General features: G+C 37.6%; 1 protein-coding gene across 1 annotated transcript in view; it reads right to left on the reverse strand.

The window, feature by feature from the left end:
* Dh44-R1 (Diuretic hormone 44 receptor 1) overlaps nt 1-18,173 on the reverse strand; it is a 225,696-nt gene that overhangs the window by 87,756 nt on the left and 119,767 nt on the right. The window contains exons 3-4 of the mRNA XM_067773817.1: nt 6,959-7,157; nt 2,952-3,045 (exon numbers count right to left, since the gene is read on the reverse strand). Coding sequence (XP_067629918.1) covers nt 2,952-3,045; nt 6,959-7,157 — 293 coding nt within the window. The remainder of the gene's footprint in view (nt 1-2,951; nt 3,046-6,958; nt 7,158-18,173) is intronic.

The following is an 18,173-nucleotide window of genomic DNA, read 5'->3' on the forward strand; positions in this document are numbered from 1 at the left end:
GTTGATATAACAAAAGCCTTTGACATGGTCGATAGAGATATCCTCTTTGATAAAATACACCATGCAGGCTTCCGAGGCTTTATTCATAACTGGTGTAAATCCTACCTTTCTAGCAGAATACAAAGAGTAAAAGTAGATAGCAGTTACAGTAGCGCACTGGTTGTAAATCTGGGAGTACCCCAAGGTTCTGTTCTTGGTCCCATATTGTTCCTAATATACATCAATTCAATATTTTTCCTGCCATTTAAGGGCAAAACCACTGCGTTTGCAGATGTTTTGGCCATTGCGTACAGTGCAACTAGTGAACTTGAATTAATATGTGACATTAACTTTGATTTGCATTTGCTGAGAGCTTGGTTTGCTTCACACAAATTACTTGTTAGTAATAAAACGAAACTTATGTATTTTAGCCATGTTGCCAAAGAACTACCTAGCTGTGATATTATATTTCATGCCGAAGGATGCCTTCGTTTCAACTTACACCATATGGTGTGCACTCAGAATGTTGCGATAAGTTCTTTCGATTGCAATATTCAATGCCGTGACAACTGTTTCAGAGCTGATGTTGTTGAGAATTTGAAATATCTTGGTATAATAATTGATAATCGTGTGAATTGGTCTGCGCACATCCATACATTGAAACAGTACTTTCTCTATACTACTAGGCAGTTATCGTCTCAAAAAGTGTCGCACTGTATATATTTTAAAAACTGTTTACTACGGCATATTCCAATCTGAACTTTAATATGGTATCAGCGGGTGGCCTCGGCAAATAAACTGTCACCATTTGTAACGATTCAAAAGGGAATTATTAGACGTATCTGTAGTGCAAACTATAGATCTCACCCTATGCCGCTTTTTAGGAGACTGGATATACTACCGTGCCGTCATTTGTATTTATATAAAGTCTTGAGTATTTTCTTTATTCGTTCAGGTTACTTGGAGAGCTTTCCCTCGGAAGTCTATAACTTACGTAGGAATATACTTCCAACTGTACAAATTCCGTATTCTAGAACGTCACACTTTAGAAGCTTTTATATCTACACGTCGCGCAAGTTGTTCAACTCCCTTCCTAACACTGTACAGGTTATTAGAAATTTTAACTTCTTTCAAAACACAGTTAAACTGTATCTGCTTGGACATAATTCTTAAAATAATAAATGCCATCTACCTTTCTTAAGCTATGTTATAGTTAATGTGTTGAATACAATATGGAAATTTAAAATATGAGCCGTTTATTTTGAAAGTGGCATAAGTCATTTCCAACTCATGGTCTTAAATGCATTGTTATTTTTGAACGAATGCATATATAGATGGTTCTACAATTATAAAATAATAATAAGAATTGCATCTTTTGGATATTGGACTCTAAAAAACTGGAGGCGAGGAGAGATACAAACAAACTACCACTGAACCTAAACGACATGAAATGACTTATGCCACTTTCAAAATAAACGGCTCATATGTACATAGCATTAAGAAAATGATTAATAAATGAATGAATGTTTGTGGTGATGTTACTGGAAAACATAAGCTTGTGTTGAACGCATCAACATGAAAAATTTCACTGTGCCGGGGCCATAACTGTGAAACGCGTAAATATGTACTTTGATTGAAATCTTATTTGCACACAAAATTTACTCTTTAAATTTTCATGCGATTCTGTAAGGTATTATGCATACTGTTTTGCTGAATGAGCGCTGAATGTAAAATGTTATATGTAGTGAGAAAATATTTTTTTAAACGCCATGAAAACAAGAAAGTAATTCTGCAACAGTGGGTGGGAGTTTTGAATGTCACAATAGTCTACGTTGACTGTCAAGAAAAGTCACAAAGTTTTTATTAGTGAGTTTTCTTGTTCACAGTTTTGCTTTGTAGAGTTGAACTTTTAATGTTTACGCAATTTCCAGTGTACACTTTAATACTGACAGAGAATCCAGCCCCAGTAACCAAATACAATGATGTTATACTATTTGCACAAAATTCTGAACTCCCCTTTGTAACATGTCAAGGTTTTTTCAGAGCTTTTATAGAAATTGAGCTCTGTCGGTATAACGTATAAAATGGTGCCTATAAAATTTCTTGTGAGCTGACTAAGTTATGAATGCCCCCCGCCCCCCCCCCCCCCCCCCATTTGCCTTGAGGTCAGTGTATGCACCTTCCTAAAAATTTTTATTTCATGCTATAAAAGTTTTCCCTGAATGCACCTCCCTAGGCATTTATTATTAAGAATTCATGAGCTTAACACCCGCTTATAATAATTGAATATTCAATGCGATGGTACCATTTCGAAAACCGCCACGAGTACATCGTCAGGCAATTTCGTAATGTTATCGCGGTTCGAATCTCGGTGAAACCTTTCAATTATTATAAGCCGGTGTTAAGCTCGTAAATTCTTAATAAGTATAAATTGAACACACCATTAAAACAAAAAAACATAAATATGTAAAACTGAGCCCGAGTTTACAAAGCTTCTCATTCCCAACGAAAAACACACTTTACAAAAACAAATCTACATACACACAAATTTATAGAGGCAGAATGTCTCAGTTATGTTGTTAGCGTAGAAATAAGATAAACTGAATTAAGCAAGGAGACAGATACAAGCACGATAGCCTAGTGGTTAAGGCAACTGCAGTTTCACCGTGTGATTCGCGGTTCGAATCTCGGTGAAATCTTTGATAACATTACGAAATTGCCTGACGATGAATTCGTGGCGGTTTTCGAAATGATACCATCGCAATATGCCAGTAAATGTTTCTTTCTTTCTTTTCAGTTTCTCTTAGAAAAACATAATAATTGAATATTCAATTATTATAAGCCGGTTTTAAGCTCATGAATTCTTAGTTATTTATTATTCATGTTTTTAAATTAACAAAAGTTTTAGGTTCCATGTTTGTAGTTGTAGGTATATATATATTCATTTGCATTGAAATTAGTAGCATACTTACGTGCACGGATAAAGTGAGTATCCATAGTAGCGCCGACATTATGTATGTAAAAAATAAATTGGCGTGAATTGAATTTCGCAAACATCTTAGTTCTCTGTTTCCATTTTCCGTTTCCATCGAGTTGGGGTTTAAATGCACGCGAATTTTATGAAGAAATTAAAAGTGAGAAGGAAATGAAAGACGTCAAAAAATGTTGACTGGAAAATGTAAATATAATAATAATAAAAGACATGGCATTGAAGCTTAAATCGCTATTGTTAATGAAGTAAAATGAAAAATGCAAGCTGGGAAAAGTAAATACCCACTAATCAGAGGTGGATCTAATTTTTTCCATTGCAAAATTGTATGTGTTCTCTCAATTCCATTCGCCCAATACCAACACACAGATTTTGACAATCTGAACAAAGGTACATATGTTGTTGCTGTAGAGATGAGCCAACCGTATAGTTGAACCATGGTATTTTCTAAATAACAACGAAATTCTCAGCTCCGCACAGTCCAGTTTGATACCAATCCATTTCTAATTCAAAGTTATAAGTATATTTTGTAAACATGATAACTTGCACAAAACACCTCTAGTCCGTAGGGCAGCTATGGTTTGCCCCAAGAATTTTTTAAATTCAAAAAAGGTTTACTATTTGGTATATATCAATGCATGCAAATTTCTGGCTACTCTAACAGTTTGCACTGATGTACCTAACAAAAAAGTTGTTTGTATTTTTTAACGGACGCACCTAATGTCATTTAAATACAACTTTTGCTTTACTTTCTAAATTGGGTTAATTCGTTTGTCTGGCTCGTTTCGATCGGCTCACTTTATGCTAATAAAAAACCTTCTGCGTTAGGCATTATTAATCAAATTTTCTTAAATTTTTACATACGACATTCATTTATTTGTGTGGCTTTATTCGCGCAGGTGTCAAATTTAAAATTACTCAATGGAAACTCAATAAACTTAAATTTATTGCTATTAGCATGGCGGAACGATACAAGGTGGCCGCATCGAACAGCTGATTATAACCTTTTTTTATTTGATTTGATACATCAACTTCCGGCGCAGTACGATTTTGAAATTTGTCCATCGAATTTAAAAAAACAAAGTACATGGAATTCTTATTTATGTATTTAGGTATGTCACCATGCTGCCACCTTGTATCGTTCCGCCATGGCTATTAGAGAAAAATTACAAAGTTTACAAACGGCGATGAATACTAGGAAATTTTTCTGATGTTCACTTCTTCATGAGATAGCTTTTCGGGAGCTGAGTATTGAACTCGAAATCTCCAACATTCAATGCAATATAGTGCCAATATGAGCAAATATTTAGTTAAAAAAAAAAGAGTTCAAAAAGTAACACACTGCATTATCATAATTTATTACTTCCACATAGCGATAAGTAATCGATTTTTTCTGAAAAGTAATAGAAGTTTGCTTGAATTTGGCTCTAGATAAAACTTGAATTTAGCTGTAGTTAGAATTTAAAAATTAAGTATTCTCTATCTTTTTAATACCTCTCTAAGTGAAGTGTGCTCTTACTATGCCCATAATTATCCCCCAATGCTATTTGCTGCTTCACCGTTTACATTTGTATTATATTTTTTTTTTTACTTTCTAAGCGGATAGGTTTGATATATATTAATGTTCATAGAACACACAATTTTGTACACTTAAAGGTATCCTTTGAACCTGCCGTTTTTCTGAAATAACCTAATATATGCAGACTCCATTAAATAAATAAAAATAAATGTAAGGCGCGATAACCTCCGAAGAGATCTAAGGCCGAGCTTCTCTTCTAATTTGCGTCGTGCTCCTCTTGATTTTTCCCTACAAATGGGCTGGACGGGACCTACATGTTTTTTGCCGACTCCGAACGGCATCTGCAAGGCAGATGAGTTTTCACTGAGAGCTTTTCATGGCAGAAATACAATCGGAGCGCTTGCCAGACACTGCCGAGGGGCGACCCCGCTTAGAAAAATTTTCTTCTAATTGAAAAATCGTATTTCTAAAATTTTTGATGTTGCTTTGCCCGGGAGTTGAACCCAGGGCATACGGTGTGATAGGCGGAGCACGCTACCATCACACCACGGTGGCCGCAGACTCCATTGCCCGCAAGAAATATAAGTACAACAAAGTTGAAAGTTGTGACAGTTTATATTTCTAATTTGATAGTCATGTTTGATTTTAGAAATAAAATATATTACAATATATAGAAAATAGGAGACCGAGAATGACAAAGTTTTTGTCATGAGTGAGTTTGAATTGACTAAAACGTTGGGTCACCGCCACACCCACGTTCCATTGTCAAACAACTTTGGCAGTGTCATGTTATTTAGCTTTAAAATGAAATATTATATTTAAAGGTCAGTTTAGTGTTATCTCTTGGTTGTATTTTGGAGCGACAGCAAGAAAGAGAAAATGTGTGTTGATTGTATATGTGCGGTAAGCTTTCAATTTTTTATTTCTGTTCGTTTATCCTAAAAAAAACCCATCATGAAACCTTTAGAGTGAAATGTTCTTAAGAGTACAGTTTAGAGGATATTTCATTTTGCAGTTCACAGAGGCAGTCAAATTATCAAAATTCATCCTCAAAGATTTCGCTGGTAATGCTTGTTACCAAATAAACGAAGTCAAATTTAAATCTCGCAACAGGGACGTGCTAACTAGACGCAAATGGGCCGATTCCTTGTTTTATGGTAGCAAGTAAAAGCTTCTCGTTGTCACCGATTGTCTTCCTGTCTTGCCTCGTCCATATTCTTCTTGCAGCTATGCTTCACCCCATTCAACAGGTGCAATCACTCACAAAACAGTCTTCACTATCCTCTAACGGAAGTCCAAGGAAACTTGTAGTTTCATCAGGGTTGTACCAAAGCGACATGTGTGTTCTAGGCGTGGGTCACACATTACAATTGAAAATAGTTGGTTGGTTTCATGTGGAGACGCATTACATGCAGGACATATGTATATTGCGTAAAGCGTCTGCAGACTCTTTGTGGATTACTCTGAGGATATTTATATGCTCTTTTGGTTCAAACATCTGAACTTTTTTTTCCCGGTCTCGGCATAGTGCTTACAGAGATGACTCGTTATGTCTTTTCGATGTCTGTTAGGAATACCAGGCTCCTGAGTATTTAACAGAAACTATTTGTTCAGCATTTGCTTTCTCTCTTGTAAGCGGAGTATTCTCACCTTACTGTGAAGATGATGTTTTGCCGACATTAAAAGTCATCCCGTGGAAGTTCTGAGCACGGTGTTTTGACTGGCTTGTAGTTTCCTCCAATGCGTTTCTTTTAAGCTCGGCGACCATATCATAGACGCGTAGCATACAAGCAACCGGACAATTGGCGAACTGTGCGCAAGGATTTTGCTATGGCTCTGAGTTTTAAATATGGCGACATGCTCGCCAAAATGCAGGTCATTATCGAACGTCAAACCCACTATTTTTGGGTATCGTGAATATGATCACTAAAGACTTGGTCGGTGATAGTGCCAAACTTTAATTTTTTTTTGCGAGATGGAAAAACTGGAAGATTAGGGAGATAGTTGTTCATTTTACGGTAAAGCTCATCAAAGAGCCAGGACCTATTGACATTATCGTGCAGCAATGGGCATAGGACACAACGGTTGGAACCCCTTCTTGGTTTGGATGTTAGGTTCCTAAACTGCATCGATGCCCGTCGACCACACAAATAATTTGCGGTGTACCTTTTGAGACTAGTTGGAAGGGTCATGCATAAACGTGCTGTGAATGACCGTGTCAAACAAGTCTATGAGTACTGTGTTGTGGTGGAGTTGTGGTTCAATCCGAAATTTATTTTTGTATTGATGGAGTTCAGCGTCCATCGCATATAGTGATATCACACTTCATTTGTCCACAATGGCAAATTGGGCAGAAAAGTCAGAGAATCTAAACTAATTGGCAGCGAAAGCAAAGCGAAAAACAATTGTCGTTGGCATTTTGCTTCTCACTCTTAATACTAGTAATCTAAGCAAGATATTTATGTACTCACTTAAAGTATGCGAAGACAATAATGGCCAACGTAAGCGAGACTAAGCTGATTGTATATCCGATGTAATAAATTATTGTTGGCAACTCCACGATGGGCTCAAATTCAGGTACTGTTGAGGGCGCGGGCAGGTGCATGCACAAATCATAATTTGTATACTTCTCCCATGTGCCGTTCCTATGACAGTAACGTGTTGCATTTTCTAGAAGAAAAAAACCAAAGCAAAAGGGAAAAATAACATAAATAGAAAAAAGTTGTATAAGAGTGAATAAAAACTTCATCAAATTCACTTTACACCAACATTGATTCCCATAAAAGAAATTAAAAAATGTTCTAAGATGATAAAATAAAGTAACGTTTGCTTGACATTAATTGCATATAAGGTCCTGTCAAGTGTATTGTACGAAAGATTGAAGATCACCATGAATCAGCTGATTGGACCTTATCTGTGCGGCTTCAGACCTGGTAAATCTACCACCGACCAGGTTTTCACAATGCGACAAATCTTGGGAAAAACCCACGAAAATAGAATCAACACACATCACCTCTACGTCGATTTTAAAGCCGCTTTCGGCAGCCATGAAAATGAGCTGTCTATATGCCGCTATGTCTAAATTTGTTTTCCCCGCAAAATGTATACGGCTGTGCAAAATCACGATGAGCAACACTATCAGCTCAGTGAGAATGGGGAAGGGCCTCTCCGAGCCGTTCGAAACTAAGCGAGATTTCAGAGAGGGTGACCAACTATCGTGCGATTTCTTTAATTTGATGCTGGAGAAAATTATACTAGCTGCAGAACATAACCGCTCTGGAACAATATTCTGTAAAAGCGTGCAATTTGTGGCATATGCTGATGATGACATTGATATCACCGGCCTAAACACCCGCGCCGTTAGTTCTGCTTACTCCAAACTGGAGTAAATGGTGAACGAGGACAAAACGAAGAACCTGTTGTCATCGAGCAAAGAGTCAGCGCATATGCGCCTTGGCAACCACGCTACTGTTGGCCGCCATAATTTCAAAATAGTAAAAGACTTCGTTTATTTGGGAACCTGCATTAACACTAACAACAACATCACCTCTGAAATCCAGCGAAGAATCACTCTTGCCAATAGATGCTACTTTGGACTAGGTAGGCAAGTGAAAAGTAAAGTCCTCTCTCGGCAAATAAATCTTACTCTACAAGTCACTTATCGTACCCGTCCTGCTATATGGTGCAGAAGCATAGACCATGACAACATCAGATGAATCGGCTCTGGGAGTGTTCGAGAGAAAAGTTCTTCGAAAGATTTATGTACCCCTACGCGTTGGCGATGGCGAGTACAGAAGAAGATTTAACGATGAGCTCTACGAGCTCTACGCTGACATCAATGTTTATGTTTTATGATTTATTTATTTTCTGCAGTAAAAAAAAAAACGAAGTAGAATGGCGACGTATCTGCAAGGTTTCCACTGCTTTGTAGTCTTTTTCGGAACATTACAAATAGTTTGGTTTTGCCTTCTTCCTCATAAGCATCCCTGCTGCGGATCGCAATAATTGCGAACTAGTTTGGAACTATCTCATTAGAAGCGATAATAGTGCTAATTCTGTCCCCTTGCAATGCTTTCAACTGATACTTTTAACATTGTGATATACTACGAAAAAGCCATTGTCTTGGTTTCCCTATAGGTGGTTCTGGAATAGTAACTGACTGAGTTATTAATTTAAATTCAAATAGCCCAGACTTAAGCGCTGTGGGTACAAGTGTAGCTGCCAATTGTTCTGCGCTGTATCCGATTAGCGTTAGTTCGGAGGTATTTATTAAGTGCGAAGTTGGTGCTTTGCCTAACTATCTTCCGCAGGGACCCCCAGTAGGTTAGGGGGCTTAGAATATACCCGCGTTAGGTATGCCTGTCCTAAGAGGCATATATCTTCTCCAACCCAATTATCAATTATCACATACCCGTGGCGAACGCTATTTCTTTAACAGCCGAGGCTTTGGCGACTCCAAGTTCCTCATGGATCTAAGGGGTGGGAAGGCGGTATGGCCTAGAAGGTTTCATGTGGTCATACAAAATCGTTTCCGAGATGATTCCTAATTCCTTAGGGGAGTGTCCTTATCGCTACAACAATAACAAGATCGCCCACATGGTAGGTATCTTTTATTACGTATCTCCGCTGCTGAAAACAACTGTAACCATGAATGTCGCGCTACCTTTAAAAAAGAACGCTGCCTACAGGTCCACGGTGCATACTGGCGTGGTAAAACGCTGTGTATTGGGACGTTATCGTAAAGCGACGACGGAAGAGGTAGAAGTAAGGCAGAACGGTGTGTGGCGGCCGCCGTGGTGTGGGGTAGTGTGCTCCGCCTATCACACCGAAGATCGCGGGTTCACGGCCCGGTCACAACAACATCAAAATTTAAGAAACAAGTTTTTTCTAAGCGGGGTCGCCCCTCGGCAGTGATTTGGCAAGCACTTCGAGTGTATTTCTGCCATGAAAAGCTTCCCAGTGAAAACTCATCTGCCTTGCAGATGCCGTTCGGAAAAATTAAAAGGAGCACGACGCAAGTCATAAGAGAAGCTCGGCCTAAAATCTCTTCAGAGGTTTTCGCGCCTTACATTTTTTTTTCGAACGGTGTGTGGGCGAGTAACTTCAGACGTTGGCTGATGAGAGTTATGCCTTCAATTTCTAGCAAAAAGTTTGGCGGATGACGGAAGATTTCTAAACCAGGGAAGATTCCTGGAGGAATGTCAATGGCGTCACCTTAAACGACGCAGGGTAAAGACGGGCTACCTACCGAGATGTTAAAACACGGAGGCCAAGTGCATGCATCAACTCATATGCAAAATATGGTCGGACAAGCCAACTACCGCGGAATAAACCTACTTAATATCACGTGAAAGATTTTATCTAAGTTGCTTAGTGTGCGAAAATCTGATGCTCAAAGTCTTTGCACTGATTGGACCTTATAAGTGGGGCTTGAGACCTGATAAATCTACTATCGACTCAGATCAGTATTTGACCACGCGAAACAGAGGTGCTTGCATGCTGCTATGTTAGAAATTATGTTATTCGCAAAGGATTTGACGAACGACGTTGAGCGAAACCACCAGGAAGGATCTCTCTGACCCATTCGGAACCAAACCAGGTCCTTTCAGTGCGCCCGCGCGAAACAGTTTTTTGCCCATTTAGACATCCGGAAGTAGCTATATGCTGATGATAATGCTCCAAATATTATCGCTTTATGGCTCTAAAAATAGTCGTACATAGTCGATGCTAACTAAGTTTCTGCAGCCTCGCTTTCTACATTTGTTGACGAGAACTAATTTATAAGCACGGGATGCAAAACAAAAATGCAATGCCCTCCTTTTAGTGATAGGGGCAAATCAAGTCTTACTTATTACAATACCGGGCTTGATACTCCGGCTTTCTTAGCCCCCTCTTTGTGTTTCATCCCATTTAACTATTCATTACCATCCATGCCTATATGACCGAGAACCTATCATAGATATAAGTTTCTATCTCCACTTATTTCTTCTAGACGCAATTCTAGTTTTGTCGATAAATAAATGGAAACCTAAACATAACTAAGCACAACCAGAGAGGATAGATAGAATAAGAGACATCATTTCATACTTTTTGCGAAATTTATTTGTAATGTCCCATTTGAGGGATAATTTAAATTGCCTCTACACACCTTCATGAGGTATTTTTGATTGTTTAAAGGATCGTATTAATTAAGCAATTCATCTCAGTGAAAACTCATCTTCCATCGGAGTCGGCATAAAACATGTAGGTCCCGTCCGGCCAATTTGTAGGGAAAATCAAGAGGAGCACGACGCAAATTGGAAGGGAAGCTCAGCCTAAAATCTCTTCGGAGGTTATCGCTCCTTACATTTATTTTATTATTTATTAATTAAGCAATTCATCCTCTTTCCAACAATCGCAATATATATTAATATAAACTTCTTAAAAATGTGTTGAAGGCAATTTTCTTATAGCCGCCAATCAGGTACATTACAAATAAAAATTGAAATGACGTCTCTTATTCTATGTATCCTCTCTGGCACAACTATTATTTCACACAGAAGGAAAATAGTGAAACTTTTCCTGAACATTTTATCTAATTGGGTGAAATTCCACCTCATCATAAAATAAGGACTCAGTTTATCATAAGTCAAATATTTTGGTTTTCAATTTAATTAAATGTAAAAATGTTTTAATTAACACAAACAAACTTAGGGAAACCACCACAAGCTAAGTCACCGCAAAGTAGTGGCACTCGCTATTGTTCGCTTAAATCTCATGTGCGTTCTAAATGTAATTCTGCAAGCATCTTCCTTGAAATGCTGGTGCCATCATGACATGGTTAACCAACTATGGTACGTATACCATCGCTCTTTATGCCACACGTCATCACTTTGGCTAAAATATTGCAAAAGTATAAAGAGTGCATTAGCTTTTACATTAATTTGTGGCTGAAACCAACTGTAGGCTTCCGCAGCAAAAACATGCATATATACATCTGTGCATAGAATATAGTATGTAATAGCTGCCAAAAAAATGTATACCTTATACACAATTATCAAGCTTATTTCATTTGACCAACATGCTGAAAACATGGAACCTGATATTTAAATGATTGGTAAGCGAAAATTAGCTTTCCAAAATAAAAACCAGTATTTAAGCACTGGAAGAGAATTGCTTAAGCTGTAACCTTGTTAACTTTTATATTGACAGTCAAGCAGCAGAGTGTAAGCAGTCTCTGGAGAGAATTGGGACAGGAAGAAGCATATATCTATATTGGGTCCCGGGGCATATGGGAATAGATAGGAATGAAAAAGCAGATGAACTAGCTTAAAAGGGCGCATCCCTTGAAGCTTGCTCTGTAGACGTCCCAATTAGACTGGGCGAGATTAAGCGAAGGCGAGAGGTGCACATGATCCACCAAACGGGAAAAGTGTGAGTTCAAGCGCGGGGCTGTAAAGTGTGGAAGATTATGTGTAGGTCTTACAACCTTACACTAACAAAGTTGCTTCTATCATTAAAAAGAGAGGACTGTAGACTCACGACGGGTATTTTGACAGGGCATTTCTTTCTGGCGTCACATGCCTTTAAATTAGACTTGGTCAGTGATAGCAGATGTAGGAAGTACGGGTTGGAGGAGGAAACGATCGAGCACGTTCTGCGCTCGTGCCCTTCGCTTGCCAGGACAAGAATTCAGCTATTGGGAGGGATACAGATGCCAGATCTAGAAGCAGTAAGTGGCTTAAGTCCTAGGAAGCTTCTAGTATTTGACAAGAGGAAGGAGTTATTTTATAACATAGGTCCTGGTTTTTGATAGGGTTTTTCAGTTTGGTCGTTAAAACAAACGTCTGGTAACACTACGGACTCATTCAGTCTATGTGAGGTCCTCATGGACCGGCGACTTCAACATAAACCTAAAACCAGTTTTGGGAGAATTTTAGAAAATAACCTAATATTGATATTTTCTAGTAATAGGAACATATGCTGACAGAAGAAAAAATGTATGTAAAAGAGCCATCACATAAGATATTTGATGGATCATCATGCGCTGACAGATGTAGATTGCGCATCACCACTGCCATCTGCAAGCAAAGCGTAAGAAGAAAAATCTGACATTTGTTTTGGCTATGAGTGCGTTCAGACTTTGCAAGTGTAATTACTTTTCCCACTTGTTGGTACTTCCCTAATATTTTTCACAACTAAAAACTCCATTTTAACAAAAGAATAGGACACAAAGTATGTTAGCAAGTATTTTTCTTGTATAATGAGAATGTTTATAATAGTGCTTCGCGAAATTATTTATATGTGAATGGGCATGCCGAAACAAGTTTCGGCAACAAAGTCTGAAGTTCTTTTATATTTACAAATATATCTTGCGCGATTTTTAGCCTTTGCATCAAAACTCATAAACATGAGAAATTCCATTGTGATGCTGCAATAAAGCCGGGGGCAGTGACGTAAAACAGGAAATAAAAAATATGAAAGTGCAAACCAGCTGTTTCTTAGTCATAAGTAAGTTTGCTTTTTCGTCACCTTAAAGAAACTCTCCGAGGATTTTGGGGAGTGTTAGCGATATTGATCACCATCATATCCATATCGCCCACCCACCCCCTAGATCCATGAGGAACTACACAACCCCTGGAAAGTCGAACTTTTATCCTGATGCTTTACAAGTAGCAAAAGTTGAAGACTGCCAAATATTTTACATCAAATGGCGCTAGTGTCGCTCGATCTGTTATTCTCCATAAAAATACATGCAATCTACTCAGCATGCATAAGATTGCGTTGATCGCACCTTTATGAAAAAGTTCACGCGGCTATCAGTGTTAGTGAAAGTGGAAATCCTCACAAGATCAACAGATTTTAGAGGTGGTGGATGGCGAGCGAATCGAAAGCTTGGTGGACTATGCCGAACTTAGAGGTATCAAAAGAGGCGTTTGATCAAAAATCCGAATGCAACAATCAAACTTAGCAAAATAATAACAGTTTTATATCCTTCAACGGTCATGAGAGTACCAGCGCTCTCCGCTGTATCTCTTTTCTAAAACCAAATGATTAACGATATTTCTTGCTGGAGACTTATATAAATAACGTGCAGACTTGTTCATACATATGTACGTAGTTGAAAGCATACGTTCTCTATGCATCTTCACTCACTTTTCGCTTTGTTCATTTTCAATTCATGCAACCCACACATAACTAGAAACAAACGCAACATAAAGCCGAAGTCATTGGTGCCGTATGTCGTATCGCTGTATCCGTATCCCTAACGTAATCAGCTGTTTATCGTTACGACGGTAAACCAAAACCCAATTGGTTGGCTACGATACGGTTACGACCTTAGCGGCACCAATAATCGATTGCATTGATTCTCATAAGGTTGGTCGAATCAGCTGTTATAAGGTTACCGATACGGTTACCGATAAAGCACCAATGTCTCCAGCTTAAGCAGTTTTTCATATAGATGCGTTTAACTCAGTCTTATCCATTATGAGTAGATTGCACGTATTTTTTGTGGTGAACGGTAGATTGAGCGACACTGGCTCCATCTCACATGAAAAAGTATCCAACTTGCAACTTTTGTTGCAGGCAAAGCATAAGAAGAAGAATTTGACATTTCCTTTGGCTAACCTCTTGTTCCAGTGGTACATGAACCAGATACGGATCGATATGGTTCACATTGTTGTTGCATTTGCATCTTAAATCGAGGTAAGTGTGCTGGCACACTTTGCAAGTGAAATAATTTTTCCCACTCGTTGGTAAATTTTCTAACATTTTTCGTAATTAAAAACTGCAATATAATAAATGAATACGTCACAAAATATGTTAGCAAGCATTTTTGTTGTATAGGGAGAATGTTCTTCACGAAATTTTGTATGTGAATGAGCAAGGCGAAATAAACGTAAAATTGCCAAGTCTGAAGCTGCTTCATTTTTATAAACGCAACATCTTGATTGATTAGGGAGATGTTACTGGAATGTATTAGCTTGCGTTAAATGCATCTATATGGAAAATTTCATTGTGCCGCGGCCTTTACTAACTACATTTGCGCATCCTGCATATATGAAATAATCCAGGAAACCTTTAAACTTTTGGTCAGTCTCTTAAATATACTTGAAAAGAACAATGATTAAGTGCACTTTTAAGGTATATCGGATTTTTGTGAGTCACTTCAAATAGCTGCAGTCTTAGCTTGGAGAGCGCATGACACGAACACAGAACCTGATCTATCGTTTCCTTTTCCAATTCGCACTTCCTACCTCTATTAGCACTGACAAGGCCTTATTTTAAAGCATGTGACGGCAGAATGCTGTGTCTAGTCAGAATACCCGTCAAGAGGCTACAAACCTCTATTTTTAGAGATAAACGTAGCTTTATTTATCCAAGGTAGTACACAATCCTCGACACTTTTCAGCTCCGAGCTTAGTTCCATGCATTTCCTGCGTAATCTATCATGTGCAACTCCCGCCCTCATTCAATTTCGCCCAATCTGATTGCAATGTATGTAAATGGTACAAGCATCGAGGGATACGTCCTTTTTAGCTAGCTCAGGCGATTTCTTATTTAAACCTTTTCCCATATGCCTGGGGACCCAATTTAGATATACATTTTTTTTATCCCGTTTCTTTCTAGGGATTGCTTACATTCTAACTTAATTTTTGACGTTGTTCTATGCGAGATTATTGCCTTAAATGATGCTTTGTGTCAGTGTTAAAGTTGAAGCCGAATTCCTCCAGTGTTTTAACTGCTTTGGTCACATCTAGTCAAATCTTCCATTTCCTATAAACTATATATTATACGATAGACTTAACAGTAGAGATATAGACGACGATGGGTCTACGTACACCTCAGCATAACAACTTACAGTTTAGAATGATTCCTCATAGCTAACGCCTAGTCAACTTCCGGACCTTTTACCTCTTAGTAAACAAGACTACATCCGTCGTCTGGGCGAAGCGGCCTATCGACCAAAGAGAAATTATCCTAAACCAAGTTAAACTTGTTACTAGCGTTTTAATATTTTTTAATTATAAGAAAATGTATGGATATTTTAAGGGCACTGCCAAAATAGCCCGAAAAAATATTAAGATTTTGCAAGTTACCAAAATCTGTTTTTAAGGCTTTTGTTGTTTTATTAGTGCTTCGCTGCATCCTATGGGTGGATCACTCAATAATTGTCATCAAAGTCCTCTAACGGAAGTCCAAGGAAACTAGCAGTTTTAATAGGAAAGTTGGTGTTAGAGGCTTAGGTTCCACATTACAATTGGAAATATGGTTGGTGTATTGTGGGAATAGAGTATATTGATACCGGGGTTCACTGAGCGCGTCCTGGCAAAGCTGTGTACCAATTCTGTATGCATTTTTCCTAGGGCCTTCTCATGCTGTTTTGGATCAAACTAGGGTGACCATGTGTCCCGGATATCCCGGACATGCCCCGTATTTTGATTAAATGTCCCGCCGTCCCGGATATCTCCGAAATATCCCGGATTTTACTAAATTCGAAATAAGACGAGAAAAACACCTGCGAATCCGAATGCGGCTTGTTTTTCTGAGATTTTGAAAATCGTTCAGCTCTTTTTTTTCCATTCCAGCTCATACGCTAACTGTGAGCGAGTGTTTTCATTACTAAATTCGCAATGGACGGACGACAGGACTGAATATTATAATTTATAATGGAAAAACTACATTAAATACGGATAGTAACATGAATGTGTGAATTGTGTATTATTTTACTCTTGTGCTTTAAAGCAAGCCAATAGCCCCTTTACCTCCCCCCCCCCCCCCCGAATACTTTTTCAGTATGTGGTTTTAAAATCAGGCGACCAAAGTGAAGACGCGTAGCACCCCATTTAATCTGTTTTTTAATAAAAACAAAAAACGGCAACAAAGTTTAAATTTTTTTATTTAAAAAAAAAGTTAACAAATAAAACAAGTAAGGAAGGCTAAATTCGGGTGTAACGGAACATTGCATACTTTGGAGACAGAATTGCCTTTTTCATGGGTACATACAAATGGTAATACTAAAAAGTGAAGCAACTTGCCTTTGCCATCTTTCTTCCGCTATCAATTCGTTTTATTTGAATATTTTTTTTAAATATGAAAATTCGGTTAAATTTAAACGCGTTTCTTTATATTTTTTTTAAAATCACCCCTGAAATATTTTCGAAACGCTCTTAATAATGAGTCCGATAAGAGTCCGAAATTGTAGGCGGGTACGTTTTTTGGAACGATTTTCCTCCATCCTTTGTCGAATAAGGGAAATTCACCATATAGGAAAATGAACTCAGGGTAACCCTGGATTGTTTGTATGACATGGGTATCAAATGAAAGGTATTAAAGAGCATTTTCAAAGGGAGTGGGCCTTAGTTCTATAGTGGACGACTTTTCGAGATATCGCCATAAACGTGGACCAGGGGTGATTCTAGAATGTGTTTGTACGATACGGGTATCAAAATAAAGGTATTAATGAGGGTTTTAAAAGGGAGTGGCCCTTATTTGTATATGTGAAGCCGTTTTCGAGATATCGACGAAAATGTGGACCAGGGTGACCCAGAACATCATCTGTCGGGTACCGCTAATTTATTTATATATGTAATACCACGAACAGTATTCTGCCATGATTCCAACGGCTTTTGATTTCGCCCTGTAGAACTTTTTCATTTTCTTCTACTTAAAAACACGTAATGTAGGCAGATACTATATTGTCCGTATCTTCTTTTTGTTAATTTTCTTTTCTCTTCTTTCTCTTATTCTCAGGCTTTCTAAAGTGTTTCTTGTTCTTTCTTTCCGTTCCCTGTCAATAATCTTCGCATGCGAAAGCCTGAGAATAAGGGAAAGAAGAGAAAAGACGATTAACAAGAAAGAAGATACAGACAATATAGCATCTGCTTACATTACGTGTTTAGGAAAATAACTTTTAGTATTGACGAGATTACCACAGCGTTAAGATGGTATTGATTGATTGTCTATAAATGTTCAATGTTTTTATGTTTTTCAAAAGCGTTTTATGTTTAAAAACAATAGTTTTAAATAATTTCAAAAGAGGAAAAAAAAACCCTCGGCAGAGTGCAATATTGTAAGTTGGTTTTGTATGTATTTGTATCTATTTTTAGTTGATTTTTCATACGCATTTATTAAATTCAATAAATTTTGTATGTAATTTAAAATTTTTTGTATTTTGTTGTTTGTAACAGATTTAACAAATAAACATATACCCCTGATTATGCTAAAAAGTTAATAGCGAAACGTTGAGTTAGAAAATTGGAATAATGTAATTTTATTTCGCATTTTAAAAAAACTTAGACCGGAAAAGCCTAATAATATACCTTCCCATTCAACAGGAACTGGTCGGAAATACATAATATGGAAAAACAGTCCTTTAGAAATAAAATCCTCTAAAGTTTATATTAAGGTGGTCCACTACTCACTTTTCAGTTTCTCATATGAAACGCATGGTTGCAAGCTTTCTAATTTTTTTTTTACCTAAAATGCTTTAAAATATTTTTTAAAAGTGTTAAAGGCTATACAATTAAACTTTTATTTTAGAGTTATCAGAATTTGTATCCCAGCTTTTCTGTAGAACATTGAAGTCAAAATATATCAAACGATTTTTGAAACGTAAAATTTATATGGTAAATTAAACAGTGCGATGCGATCACCTTAAAATTGATACTTTTATATGTATAAATGTTTGAGCGTGGGTAAGAG

This window comes from Eurosta solidaginis, chromosome 3 (assembly GCF_040869045.1).
Source record: "Eurosta solidaginis isolate ZX-2024a chromosome 3, ASM4086904v1, whole genome shotgun sequence".
Taxonomy (NCBI): domain Eukaryota; kingdom Metazoa; phylum Arthropoda; class Insecta; order Diptera; family Tephritidae; genus Eurosta; species Eurosta solidaginis.